The sequence below is a fragment of the Thermobia domestica genome, chromosome 11 (assembly GCF_964235325.1).
Source record: "Thermobia domestica chromosome 11, izTheDome1.hap1.1, whole genome shotgun sequence".
In the NCBI taxonomy this organism is placed as follows: domain Eukaryota; kingdom Metazoa; phylum Arthropoda; class Insecta; order Zygentoma; family Lepismatidae; genus Thermobia; species Thermobia domestica.
This window is the reverse complement of record NC_137464.1, coordinates 15,033,845-15,048,871: the sequence shown is the minus strand read 5'-3', so window position 1 is coordinate 15,048,871 and position 15,027 is coordinate 15,033,845. Positions and strand designations below refer to the sequence as shown.

The 15,027-nt window shown below is 33.4% G+C and overlaps 2 protein-coding genes across 2 annotated transcripts in view; both read left to right on the top strand.

Annotated features, from left to right (window-relative positions):
* The window catches only part of LOC145664842 (uncharacterized), a 332,279-nt gene that overhangs the window by 48,221 nt on the left and 269,031 nt on the right, over window positions 1-15,027 (top strand). The gene's annotated exons all lie outside the window — the stretch shown is intronic.
* On the top strand, window positions 2,119-6,970 carry LOC145664393 (uncharacterized). Its single transcript, XM_081731056.1, has 3 exons — window positions 2,119-2,478; window positions 2,807-3,049; window positions 6,856-6,970. Exons 1-3 carry the CDS (start codon window positions 2,408-2,410, stop codon window positions 6,968-6,970), a joined length of 429 nt encoding a protein of 142 aa, XP_081587182.1. The 5' UTR covers window positions 2,119-2,407.

The window sequence follows — 15,027 nt, the reverse complement described above, 5'->3', positions numbered from 1 at the left end:
CTCCGTTGTGCACTCTCCCAAATGTCACCAGCAACTGTATGTCAGACCTCCTCAGGTTCTGTTAAAACCCCGAACGAATTGCGGATATAATAAACCAATAATAGAACAAGCCAATGAGGAACGAGAATCACAACGAGCCAATCAGGATCGAGAATTAATCGCAAGTTTTAGTGAGGAGGGTAATATAAACAGGAAGCAATAAACTGGAGAAACATAAGTGAAACTTTCAGAATGGAGTTTACATTGACGAAAACAGAAAAAGGTGTACCTTGTGTATTAATGGGAGGCTTTAAGTATCGTTTCTTTCGCCAAGGAAAAAAAGGCTCAAATTGGAGGTAAGTTAATGTAGTACATAATTTTTGCATGTATATAAGCCTATAGCTTGCTAAGTTATGCAAAGCCTACATTAGTATTTTCAGTAGTCAGCTTGACCTATATTTTAGTAAGTTCTGTAAGCCTATATTAGTATTTATGCTAGTCAATAGGATCCATATATACTTTGTTAAAAGATGTAACACACTATTAGTATTAATGTCGGGAAGTTGGACCTATATTTTGTTAAGTGATGTAACCTATATTAATATTTATGCCATTCAGTTGCTTCTATACTTTGTTAAGTAATGGAAAGTTACATTAATATCCATGTCAGTCAGTTGGGTCTATATTTTGTTAAAATATGTGTCTAGTCCCTATTTTAATATTTATGCCAGGCAATTTGTCCTATACTTTCGTAAGTGAATAAGTAAGCCTGCATTAGTATTTATGTCAGTCAATTGGACCTATACTTTGTTAAAAGGTGATGGAAGATATAACATTTTTGCCAGTGAAATAGTGAATACATTTTTCTTTAAATAGTAAGTTTAGAACACGTGATACGATTTAATTATTATTTCCTTTCTTTCAGATGTACTAAGAAAAGCTGTAATGCTAGTATAACAATGGATGAAAATACAAGTGAAGTTTTAGAAAGGAAAGATATTCATAATCATTGTGAAGATGAAGATGGTGTTCAACGGCATTTTCTTAGAGAGAATTGTAAGCGACGAGCCACTGAACAATTGAACGAGAAGCCAAATAAAATTATAAGGCAGGAAGTTTCAAAATTGGAACATCATGACACACTTGATCATAAAGAAATTAAAAGATGCCGAGACGTTATTTATAAAAATCGAAGAAAGGTGACTCCTCGTCTACCCAGAAACACCGTAGAGGCTATACAGCAAATGGTTCAGAAGCAGGATGATATAGCAATTGACGGAGAAAGATTCATCTTTGTTGATGATGAAGCTAATATAATTCTTTTCACGTGTAAGAAAAATATCGAGTAAGTATAATTTCATTTATAACCATTAACTTTGAAATGAGTTTCATTTACAGCATCAAGAAGTAGAATAGGAAGTAGTTGCTTGAACAGAAAAGTTCCTTTTTCCGTCTTATTTCCAAATTATAGTAAAATAGTTTTTTTTTTTTTTTTGATTCTCACAAAATATATCGTAACATAGCATTTCACCTAACGATATGACACTACAGTCTTGTTTACTATTTTCTTTTCTGACACTAATCTTATTTTCTTTTCAGTTTTCTGTGTGAGTTCAGCGGGTTAGAAGTATTTGCAGATGGAACTTTCACTTATGCTCCTAAGCATTTCACACAGTTATATACAATACATGCATATAAAAATGGATATTATCTACCTCTATGTTTTGCATTTTTGCCGAAGAAAGACAAGAATACGTATGTGGCCATGTGGAAGATGATAAGAAACTTAGACAGTAGATTCGACTTGAAAATCATTTACGTTGATTTTGAAACAGCTGCTCACGAAGCCATCAAGAATGTGTTTCCAAATTGTGACATTCGTGGCTGCAGATTCCATTTGGGACAAACATGGTGGCGGAGGATTCAAGCCGACAATGATCTGCGACAAGCATATATGGATCCAAAATCTGAACTAGGTATTATTGATATTATTATGGTCTATTATTCTTTATTATTAATTTAATAATACCATGTGGACTTTGTTTTGTTATATATTAATACAGAATACAGTTGAAAATAGAATCTTATTCTGTTTGACTGAAGAATCTTAATTCAGTCACCATTCTTAAAAGCAAATAAACTGCTGTTCTAATAATGTACGAAATGAAGAAATTATAAAGCCAACAGTAAGATCCATCAATTTCACTACTTTCCCAATGCTTGCTTATTCTAACAAATTATTATTATTATTATTATTATTATTATTATTATTATTATTATTATTATTATTATTATTATTATTATTATTATTATTATTATTATTATTATTATTATTGCTTTTCTTACAGGTTCATGGATAAAGGCATTTTTTGGGTTGCCATATTTACATCCAACAGAAGTATCAGATGCCTTTACTCAACTAATATCAATGACGCCGGATGATACAGGGCATAAATTTTCCGATTACGTCCTAGAAAACTACATAGAAGACGGTTGCAAGTAAGTAGCTTCCTTTTGAATTTCATCTATAGTAGCACATGCTTCAATAACTCTTAATACTGCAAAAACTGTTGTCCTAGTTTGAACACAACATTAATGGTTGTGCTGATATGGTATTTTCTCTCAATGCAACTTAATTATAGTGAAATTTTCTTCTGTCTTCATGTAAGACGTAGATTAAAATGCAGGTTTTGATAGTTGTAAACAAATTACGGACCAAGACTATAAATATTTCTTGAATCTAGTGTTATAAATGTTTTAGTGTTTTATATAAATTGTCAATAATTGTGTGCATGAACTAAGGATCTTTTTATTTTATTAATTTTAGGTATCCACCTGTCATGTGGGCGTCTATACCATCCACGATGCGTCGGACGACAAATGGACCAGAAGCTTTTCACAGACATTATAATAGTCAATTTTACTTCCCTGCTCCTGATATTCATACGGTGATTTCTGCTTTGTTAGAGATCCAAACGGAAACTGCCATGAAAATAACGTCCATATTAAAAGGAATTTCAAAGGCCCAAAGACCAGCAGAAGTCAAAAGGAGCGAGTTTGTCATGAGGAAGTATGCTGAGTTCAGGAATTCGCAGAGAAACTATGAGAAGGCACGTATGACATTTTTAAAAGCTGTAGGATTTAAATTTCAAGCATTCAAACTGTAAAATGAAATTTTCTGTAAATAAGTATGTTGCTTTGTAAATATTAGAATGCAATAAAATATATCTCATAAAGGAATAGCTTTATACATTTCATTTCGATGCAAAATTTCACACAATTCCTTAAATCCTGTTGTTGGCAACGTCGCGGCGGAAATTTGCGCAATTTCAGCACTTTCTGCTCCTCGTTAATAAGACATAAATTACTTAGATTATCAACGATCTAATCTTTAGAAAAATTTGCGCAATGTCATTGCACCCTCTTACTCTGCCCCCCCCCCCCCCCCCGGCAGGAATCTGAAATGACTCTACTGGCTCTGAACGTCTCATATGCACCTAAAAAACACTTTTAGCCCTTGGCACTGGTCTAGTGGCTAGCGCGCACCTTGATGCACGTACACTCAGGTTTGATTCCTTGTCGGAGTCCATTAAAGCTTCGAACTCATTACTAAAGTTACAGTATTTTTTCATGAAATCGGGGAATTTTTTTTAACCTTCGGGAGGAAATGAAAACTGAAGAATAACACTAAAAAATCACTCTCGTTCTGGTTGTGACGTCACAGATAGAAATTCCAAGTGGTCAAATTGGAGACAAAAGCAAAACTTCTTTACGAGACAAAGAGTACAAAAACTTCTCTGGTCACAAAATGAAGACTTCGCAGAACTGAGGAATAAATTTTGGCAATACCTTTTGCTTTTAAATGCTACCAGACTATTAAATTTTCTTTCTTTCACTACAACAATCACCAGCAAGCATATTTTTTTGTTTTCACTCGCTACTCTAGCCCAACTGTTTTAAGTTGGTCACGAAAGAAGCGAGTGAGGGTAGATTTACATCGAAGTTGGTCACAAAAGAAGCGGGTGAGGGTAGATTTACATCGGAGTTGGTCACAAAAGAAGCTAGTGAGGGTAGATTTACATCGAAGTTGCACCACCAGATTGTGACATAATGCCACGTGGTATTATTATGGGGTCAAGGTAGAACAAAACAATCCCTTCGGGGCTTGAGACCCCCTTCGCTCGCTGACGCTCCCTCAGCTATGTTTCGCGATGTTAGTAAATTACTTTTTCTACGTACAAGGTCAAATGGCTATTATTGTATTTTTTATCTTATTTCAATGATAAAGTATTATTAAAATTTTAAAAAATATTTCCTTGGGTCGGATTTAAACCCACGCAAAAGCGATTTTCATTGTTAGCCGGTGTGGTACCATACTCGTGCACGAGGACCTACGGCACTTGGTGTTTGATTTGTGCTTTACGTACACTGAGAAAAAAAATGTAGGTGGCGTATTTAAAAAGATAGGTTACATGCGTAATTCCTGTAGTTTTTGGACTTAACGTATAGCAGATGTATAACTGAAAAAGCATGTTTTATAATACTTTCTGTATAAAGTGTTCCATCTATATGTACTTTCCGTATGAAACAATGTAGGCGGTCAGGATCTCACATTCAAATGGGCGTAAATAACATATAGCTGTCGAAGGTAACATAAGTATATGCATGTTATATACGGAAAACTGTTAGATGTCAGACATCCTGCAACGGCATGATGTAACATCTAAGGGCAGTGCCTATGTAGCATACGGATAAAGTATGCTCCGTACTGATTTCTATAGTAAGTAAGAGGATACCGTATATTTATACAATATACCGCTGTCCGGAGAACGGATTTTTCTCTGTGTATCCTACGTGCCGAGAAACGGATAACTTCAACCAATCAGAACCGTGTATTTAGCTCCTATGGCTAGGTTCGAGCGTGATTAAAATACAGGGTGGCCCAAAAGTAGGTATTCAGTACCGTACTGATCAACTCATTGCATTTGATATCATTTCTTATTGTTATCCATCAGGTAGACTTAGTTTCTTTATTATTTGTTCTTAATTTGTTTTTACTTACATTTTAAGATCGGAAGAGCCACAATATAAAGTAGAATGTTATAGTTACTTTTAGGCCACCCTGTATATGCCACTAACACTAAACTTCGGTGTGTGTTAGAGGTCTACACGGGCCGGAATTTTTAGCCCGGGCGGGGCCGTGAATTTATAATGTGAGGCCCGACCCGAGTCCGAAATATGTTAGGCCTGAGCTCGTGTGATAATCAAATGAGCCCGAAATAAGCCCGAATAACTGAAACTTAATAATTAACGCAAAATTGTATTTTTATTTACAGCAATTAGAGGTTCAATTTTGCAGTTGAGCTTTAAAATTTTTCTAGAAAGGACAGTCCTATAAATATCGTTGTGCAGTAGATTTACAAAGTTAGGTCCGAGAAATATGGTTGTATATGGTTGTATGTTTAAAAATTTACGGCCATATTTCGTCATTCGGCCCGACGTGATATATGGTTTGTAGCCCCGAGTCCGGCCCGCGAGGAGGGTCGGGCTTAGGCCGGCAGGGTCGGCCCGAGCCGGTGCAGACCTCTAGTATGTGTTACAAACAGCTCATTGTTTTGTTTTCATTCAATTGTTCAGGGTTGCCAACTTTTGAAAATTGAAATACGGGACACCCTCCTGAAGTAAAAATACTCTTAACATTGTGACGTCATCGCTCATCAAAAATGTGAACAAGCTGAAAATGGTTACTTCACATAAAATTGAGCGATTCGGAGTTCGAATTTAATAACTTTACTTACTTTTGAAGCATTCATTAACCTTACTTATTCCAGTTTTCGTTGAGTCGGCACAGGTAATTTTTGTAGTCTATCATATTTAAAGCAGAAAGGTAAATATAATTAGCAATATTATTATGTCATGCACAAAATGTACTTCAAAAATAAGTCTTACCAGCTTCTCTGGGGCTGGTAATGTCTCATACTACATACTTTTACTGGATCTGGATGTATTATTTAATTAAATGATGTAACTGGGGATGAAGCAGTAATAGCTGTACTCTTGAAAATGCACTTTTGTTGATCTTTAGCAGTTTTGATAAGTTCAGTAAATTTTCCTGCCTTCATCAACTCCCAAAAAAAGGCCAAAAATGGCGAAAGTGTTTTATGAAATAAGCTATATTTAAGGCTACAAGCATTTCGTATTATATTTGTGTGGCTAAATGCCTCTCCAAGTATGCTAGATTTAGCCAAAAATAGGCAAAATTAGCATCATTGCCACCTTGTTAAACGATAACATCACTGCGACGGAACAACAAATTCGTTGCGGAATGGAATAAAAATGCCTGTGATCAGACGGTTGTCAAATATGGTTCATTTAAGAATCCAGATTCAACTAAATGTACTTTCCACGGAATTAAAAAAATAATACAAAGAGAACAGGAAACAGGACTAGTAAGAGGAAACATTACTGGACATTTAACGTCCGGTTTTGAGCTTGTACCGGACATCGGACAAGGAAGTGAAAAACCCGTACTGTCCGATAAAATACCAAATGGTTGGTAATCCTGCTCGCGACTCACAGATTGAGAAACCTTGCTTTAAACTAACATATTGAAGAGGAAGTAGCGGTTAGTTGCAAACAAGCATTCGGTTTCAAAAGAGTTTAGAGCTAAACAAAATTATTAGATTCTTTCCTTCCTAACCCCCGTAAATAACTTCCATTTACACATGTGTCACATTACTAGTAAAAGGGGGGAAAAGTCAACCCTTCTGCAGTTTAGTTCGCTTTTGTTTTTGACAGATTTACAGCAATAAAAGATAATTGCTTTCGTATAATAGCTGCACGCAAATTGTAGGACAAATATACACATATACGCAGATGTTTTGAGACAGGAAAGGAGAGAAAAAGAAATAAAGAGAGGAACAAAGATGAAAACTTCAAACATGGAATGGATGAAGAAGACGAAAAAGAAGAAAAATGTGGGACTTTTTAAGGAAAAAGTTTGCTTTCCAATTTTCCACTCGACGGTTGATGGGAGGTGCACCAAACAACTATAAGGGTGCATTTCCTCCGCTACACACTAGAGACAATCTTGTTATTTCTGTCGGTCTTTCTTGTTTTTTCTTTCTTTTCTTTGAGATGAAACAGCAAAAGAATTGGACGAAGAAATAAGAAAGCAAAAGCAAAGGAACAAGTTTTAAAATGACGCAAGAAAGTTACAGAAAAATAAAGAGATGTGAGTTACAGGTTTTTGTCTTGGGAGCGCAAAAAAAGAGGCAAAATGAAAAAAAAAGTAGGCAAAAGTCAACTGGTGTATCCCAGCAACCCCCGGTGGTTGTAAAAAGGAAATTGAAGCGAGCGCAGCCAAGCGCTACACTTCGAGTTTCTAATGAACCCAGACTTTGTCTCTACAATTCTATCTATCCACTACCCCATTCCCCCTTCTTCTAAGTTCCCATACAACTATGCCTTTCTCTGCACCTTTCTTACCACCCCGAAAGAACCAAACTAATTTTTTTCTTGTTTTTCTTTCTTCTCTTTCCTATCTCTACACACTCTTACTTCCCGTTTCAATCCTCTCCGTGTTGTTCCTGTTTTGTTGTTTCTTCCTGTTAAGAGTTTGTATTGCTTCTCCAGGATTTCATTTCTTCCAGAAACTTTCTTAAACATCTCCGATCTCGTACGACTTTCTTCCTTTCGGGATTTCAGAAACCAATCGAAGGCTGCGAAGATAAGTGATATATACGAATATAATTCATATGTATATTTCTTGTACGCAACCTGAGAAGAATTTCTACCAGGCTATACCAGGGTTTCTCAACCTGGGGATCACGGCCCTTAGGATCATGCAGTGAAACTTTTATGATTAAGTAATCAGTCCATCCGTCCGTCCGTTATTCCGCGCGATAATTCTTGAACAAAAGTTAATTTTTCCAATAGACAGCTAAAGTTAGTTAACGGACTCCATCCGTTAACATCCGTTAACGGTGGCTATCTACATCCCGTTTAAAGTATATAACATTTTCTAGGTTCTATGCAATAGACAGTAATGCTATTCCATAGCTTTTTATTATAGGTAACACACATTTCTTTATAGTGCTACTGTACAGGTTACATAGGAGCTAGAGAATGTTATATACAGTATTTTAAACGGGATTTAGGTAGCCACCGCTACCTTGAAGATTTTAGTGTATAACATTCCCTAGCTTCTATGCAACCCGTACAGTAACACAGAAATGTGGGTTGCCTATGATAAAATGGTATGGAATAGCTTTACTGTGGCCAGACGCTTTCATGGGGTTCGCGATGATAAGCGAAAGAAGTAAATGTAATTAGAATCTAATACCGGAAAAATATTATTTTGAATTTTGCTCTGATAGCCATATTTTTATTTGTATAACACTGTTAAGAATAAGAAAAAATAAATCTAATAAACATTTTCACCAGGAGCATAGTTGTTTAAAAGTTAATTTAAATGAAAGAAGTACGATATGAAACTAATGGGAACTGCATATTGAAATACCAAAAAAATACAAATACAACAAAACCTGCATATTGAATTACAATAAAAATTGAAAGCTAATGTGATACCTGAGCATGGTATGGTTTCACTAGTGCGGAAATGTCCAGTTGAATCTTCGTGAAGCATATTATCAAATCATTTAAAATACTCAAAAACTTTTTCTACAACTGTCCAATTTTTTAAAAAATTAGAAATCAGTTTATTTTCTTATCATATGACCGAAAATTAAGGGAGTTACGAAGTTTTAAAATTTTCAAACGACCTCCATTTTGAAACAGTATTACGGATCGGATTCGATATTTGTTATATGAATGAACTGATCAAATTTGATTTTAATCCATTCATTTTTGGGGAAGTTACTGTATCCGCTATATACAAGAAATGGATTCTACTTTTATCGAAATAGATGGATATCGTGAGATCTCCGCAATAGGTATATTAAAAATTTTACACTAGCCGGCATAATCGTGGGACGTAAAACTTAAAACTTAAACAAGCTTATTACAAACGAGAAATTATTTATTTATTTATAATAGTCCTCTACAGAGCCAAACTCCATTTACAGAGAAACATAGGTATACACACATAATTACATATGAAATACATACATATCTATATATTGGAAGAAAGAAAAATATGGATGTAAAGAAAGAAAAGTACAAGTTAAATAATAAAAACAAAATTAAAATATTAGTAGTATATTTTTTTTTTAAAAAAATGAAAAATATGAAAAATGAAAATTTGTCTCCAGCATAGGTTCAACATTCATAGAGATAACACTTCTTACTTAATTATTCTATACATAATATCTTTTCAAAATATTATTTTTGAGAATACACAAATAGGATAACAGAAGTCAAGATCCAAATCTGATGAAACCAGCTGATTGAAATTCTTACAAGCTCTAACTATGTATGACTCCTGGTGGATTGTAAAAAAATAAAATGAAATCTTTGAGTTTTACGTCCGACGGTTATGCCGGTTAGGCTGAAGGAGACGGCGATAATGAGAAATGAATGAAATGGTGGCATGAAGAAAGTGGGAGGAAACGGGAGAACCCCGAGGAAACCCACGCACATGGTGTTTGTCCACCACAAAATTCACTTGGGCGGGAGCAGGAATTGAATCCAGAACCCCCTGCACCAGAGATGAACGCTCTATCACTGAGCCACCGCGGCTCCTCCTGGTGGATTGTAATATGAGATCTCGTCATGTTAAATACTAAAATCTTACGCAATGACCGTTTTGGTATATTGAAATTAATATATTGGAGTAAATTACAATTATCTGTCACTGAGTTTACTGCCTTGTACAAATGTGTTTGTTGGATAAGGAAACGTCTACTGTAAAGAGAGTGCATATCATATTTAAGTAAAAGAGAAGAGTAAGAGATCTTATTTTTAGTTGCTGATATACGATACAATTTGAAATAAAGATGTTTCAAAAATTTAAATTGGACTCGTTCCATGCTATTTGCTTGTAATTTATGAATAGGATCCCAAAGAACACAACAGTATTCCAACTTACTCCTAATCATCGCTATAAAGAGGTGTTTTAAAGTTTCGATATTATGTAGGACTCTTGTACTCATTAAAACTCTAGGGCCCTGTACGACTCTGAAATAATTTTATTTATGTGATATTTAAATGTAAACTTATGATTTAGTAATGCACCTAAGTCATTAACAGAATATACTTTTTTTTTTAACTTTTCACTATTAATTTTATACTCAAAAGATGGACAATTAATTTTATTTGAAAACGTTATAACATTACATTTTTTTATGTTAAAATATAATTTGTTTCTGATACACCATTGCAGACAACTATTAATATCTCTTTGTAGTTCATGTCGATCATTATTCACTTTTATAGCTTTAAATATTTTCATGTCGTTGGCATATAATAAACAATTACTATATTTTACAACATTTGGTAAATCATTAATGAATAATGAAAATAGCAATGGTCCTAAATTTGAACCTTGTGGTATTCCTGAATTAGCTATGTAAATAAAAGATTTTACAAAATTATATTTGACAAAATATGTTCTACCTCGTAAATAAGAGATCATAATATTTATCAAAGAGGTTGAAAATCCCATAGCCAGAAGCTTATGTATTAAAACTGTATAATTTAACTTTTCAAATGCTTTTTGAAAATCCGTATAAATTACATCAACGTAATATCCATCATTTATAGAACTTGCAATAAATTGAGCAAAAAGAGGTTAAATTGGTCAAAGTTGAGCGTCCTGGATAAAATCCATGCTGAAAAAATTAAATATAGGATTGATATGCGAGAAAATTCTATTAAATAAAATATGTTCGAAAATTTTTGAAGGAACTGAAACTAGGGCAGTAGGTCTATAATTTTCAATATTTTTAGAGTTTCCTTTTTTTAATATCGGTGTTATTTTACTCAGCTTCCATTTATCGGGAAAGGATTGAGTTTTCAAAATTAAATTGAATATCAAATATAATGGAACTAATAAAGGTTCAGCACAGCCTTTAAACAAATATGTGGGAAGTTCATCTGGATCACTAGTTCTGGATCACTAGTTCTGGATTTTAATTGCTTTATTGATTGCTGAATTTCATTTTTAGAAATATGTGTTATTGCTAAGCTGTAGCTTATAACTGATTCATAATTTTCATTCAAAGTATATGTAGGTGGGCTAGGATCATAAATACTGCCAAAGTACTTAGCGAACCCATTTGCAATTTCTTGAGGTGAACTTAACAAATCATTCTTGTATTGCATTACAGAAAATTAGATTTTCTTTTTCTTTTACTATTCAATAAATTCCAAAATTTTTTACGGTCGTGTTTGATTATTTCTTCATAAGATTTAACGTAGTTATTATAAGCAGTTTTTTATCAATTTTTTCGAATGTCTACGAAATTCATTATAAGGAGGTCGCTGGCAAGAAGATGTGATAAAACGGGGATCGTGATAGGAATAAGGTTGAGAACCATTGGGCTATACTATGAAAAATTTGAAAGTCAAGTATTGTTCGAACATGAAGTTTGCTAAATTGAGAACGCTCTCTATCTGTTGTCTAAATACAAAGAAAGCGGAAATGATGCAAAAAACATCATGCTTTTTGTAACAATTTTCCGAATAATCAACCGACAATTTTCAATTATCTCTTCCTTATGTATGAACGTGTAAAACTCTCTCTTTCTCTCTCTCTCTCTCTCTCCCTCTCCATGTTTAGTAACCTATTTCAGCAAATCTTTCCGTTTGGACTAGCTGGTTGCTTAGAAACCTAGTAGGTAGTTGATTTTGAGATGAGTGTATCTTGTTAGCCTACTCTGATTTCGTAAGCTTCCAGTCTTTTTTTCATCACTTTTCCGTAGTGTTCACGTTTCTGTCCCATACCGCACAATACACCACACGAAGTAATTTATGAGTCTTTTTCTAAACTCTCTTGTTTTCAACGACCCACAAAATAGACTTTTCTTCCTCCTAAAAGCTTCTTTCGTCAGTCCTTTCCTTGTTTTTATTTTACGTTCAGACTTCATATTATCACTAACAATTCTACCCAGGTATCGAAAAATACACACCTGTGTAATGCAAGATTTTCAAAGTTCTGAAATATAGAGAAAATATCTAATATTTAACCTACGATCATATGATGCACACGTCTAACTTGTGTATGTTCTTGGATCAAAAGATCCAATATATTTCATGCAAAAAAATTTGTAGGCTATGCCTTATTTCTGGAGAACTACATATAGTGTAGCCAAATCCAGACTATCACTTAACTCAGTACGATGTGCTTATTCCGTAAAAAGTACAAAAACTTGATTTAGGTGTCTTTGAAAAAATTTGTGGCCCCTGATCCAAAAATGCATCAAACGATCCAAGATATTTCAATCAACATTTCCTTGTAGATCTTATATCTGGAGAACTACATATCGGTATAACGTAGCCAAACCCAAACTATCACTTAACTCAGTATGATGTGCTTATATCGCAAAATGTACGAAAACTCGATTTAGGGGCCGTTCAAAACTTTAGAGGCTCCGGATCCAAAAACTAATTATTGGCCAAGATCGCAATCTTTAGTGCATTTTTGTACCATTTCTAAAAAATCTTTTTTGCAATATTTTGTTGAATTTTAGTTATGTTATTTCAAATAAAATAATTTTTTGCTTCCTGTTAAAAATTCAAATGTTTTCTGTTGGATCTTGAAGTACTGAAACATTAAGTTGAAGATTATCGTGTACTTTACCAGCATACATAAAAATATTTTAAGGTACGTAATGACAATAAAATATCCAAAAAGATGTCCCGAGTGGTTATTAAATTATATGAACATGTAACAAGGTATTGGTCTTCCAGTTGCGTGTTCATTATTCGAGCTGGTTTGGTGCTCGGTTGTAAAACTTTGTTTGTTTGTAAGTAAATTAGCTCCTATATTACAAGTTATCATCTTCTTCATCAAACAAAAAGCATAGAAAAACAAACTTTCTAACATAAAGAAAATTTCGAATTTTTAAAATATTTTTTCGAGTCGAAATATAAGCTGTAAATATAAGAAAAGAAAAAAAAACACATACACAAGATAACAAGAAAACTTTTCTACTGTAACTAAATATTCTTTCGGTTACATTTCTCAATCCTGACTGCTACGTACAGTAGAACAACCGCTACGTAATTGACTCAAAGTTTTTAGTTCGTTTTTTTCTTATTTTGTCTTAGTTTTAGAGCAGCAAAAAGGTCGGGCAACCAAAAACTTTTCAGAATATGATTCTTTATTATTATTATTTCGTTTTTTTCTTATTACTACCATTTGAATTGTGAGAAAAAAACGAAAACTTTCTTCTAAAAAATTAAGTGGAAATATTTTTTCGTTTTCTTTCTTTTTCTTTTTTTTCTTTCTTCTTTTTGGAAAAAAAGACAATGCTTTTAATACCAACTTTCATATTCTATAAGACTGCGTGATGCCTCAAGCCAGCTTTTGTAACCTCCTGTTAATCCGTTTGCTTCTTTCCACTGTTCCTTTCTTTGCCTCGCACCAAATTTTCAAAACTTAATTCTTCTTCTTCCCATCTTTCCTTCCCTTCATTCACCCTTTTTCTCTTTTAGCTTTAACTAAACTTGTGTGTTTTGTTTTCTTTTTCATACAACACACACACACACATTTACACGCAAAAGAGAAAACTCTCTTCTCCATGTTTGGAATTGGTCCAAAGATTTTTTTTTTTTGATTTGGGTCAAAATTAAGATTCCTTGCATAGATTTTTATTTTTCAAAATTCAAAAATAAAAAAAGAAGAAAAAGATTTCCCTTTTCCTTATATTTTTCTTTAAAGAGAAAAAAAGAAAAAAAATATTTGAAAGACAAAATATTTTATAAGTTCAGGGAAAGTTTGTTGTCTTGATTTTGGTCCAATAACTAGTGCTTTCATGAAACACATAATTAATAAAATTTAAACTTTCACTGTTTTATATTATATACTTACATTTTCTATATTTTGGAAAAGTTACAAAAGTTACAAATGTAAAAGATAAAATAGCATAGTTCTTGGAACACCGTTACAAAAACATACTTTACGAACACTTTAAAAATTTTAATGAACACAAAGTTATTGGTAACAGAACTATTAGAGAAAATGTAAGCAAGAAGTTAGTTTCTAGTTTTATTTTCAAGTAAATCTAATTTTCTATATTATTATCTTCCTAATTATGTTTAAGTTTGTACTAACTGTACTATATACTGTGATATTTACTATAATCGTATCAAAGCAAAATAACAAGTAAACACAAGGGGGAAATGATTGGCGTCGTATTGTAATATATACAGAATATCTCAAAAGTCCCTTGACATGGAGCCTGTTATTATCAGAATTACAAAAAAATGTAAGAGGGGAAACCGTCTCCAAATATGATAATTTCAATCTAAAGTGAAGGAATTTTTTAAATCGGACGAGCCGTTTGGGCTGTACACTCTTTATGTGCCCAATGTTAAATGAAAATGCAACATTGTCATTTACCTGGACCCACAACATAATTTAAGGAAGTTACCGTCTTTTACCCTAACATGTCGATGGCCAGCCCCCCATTTCAAAGAGTAACTTCATTTACTTATGTTGTGGGTCCAGATAAATGGCAACGTTGCATTTTTATTTAACGTTGGGCACGTAAAGAGTGTACAGCCCAAAGGGCTCGTCCGATTTTAAAAAAATTCCATCACTTTAGATTGAAAACATCATTTTTGGAGACGGTTTCCCCTCTTTGTAATTCTGATAACAGAGTTGTCCTATGTCAGAGGACTTTGAGACACACTGTTTATACACACACACAAACACAAACACACACACACACACATATATATATATATATATATATATATATATATATATATATATATATATATATATATATATATATAACTGATCAGCCAGAGGTGGTTCGAATATTCTTTTTCGGTTTCAAAATCTATCGCTATAAAACAAAACCAGTAAGGCATAGGGAGTAAGTGCTTTTTTATATTAATTCAGGTCTTGAGGAATAGGTT

Bases quoted from the DNA above. Each gene is read 5' to 3' on its own strand.
- LOC145664393 (XM_081731056.1), top strand. From the start codon at position 2,408: ATGACGCCGGATGATACAGGGCATAAATTTTCCGATTACGTCCTAGAA. The intron at 2,479-2,806 runs GTAAGTAGCTTC...TATTAATTTTAG, and splicing joins TACATAGAAGACGGTTGCAA to GTATCCACCTGTCATGTGGG. The intron at 3,050-6,855 runs GTATGCTGAGTT...ACATATACGCAG, and splicing joins AGCGAGTTTGTCATGAGGAA to ATGTTTTGAGACAGGAAAGG.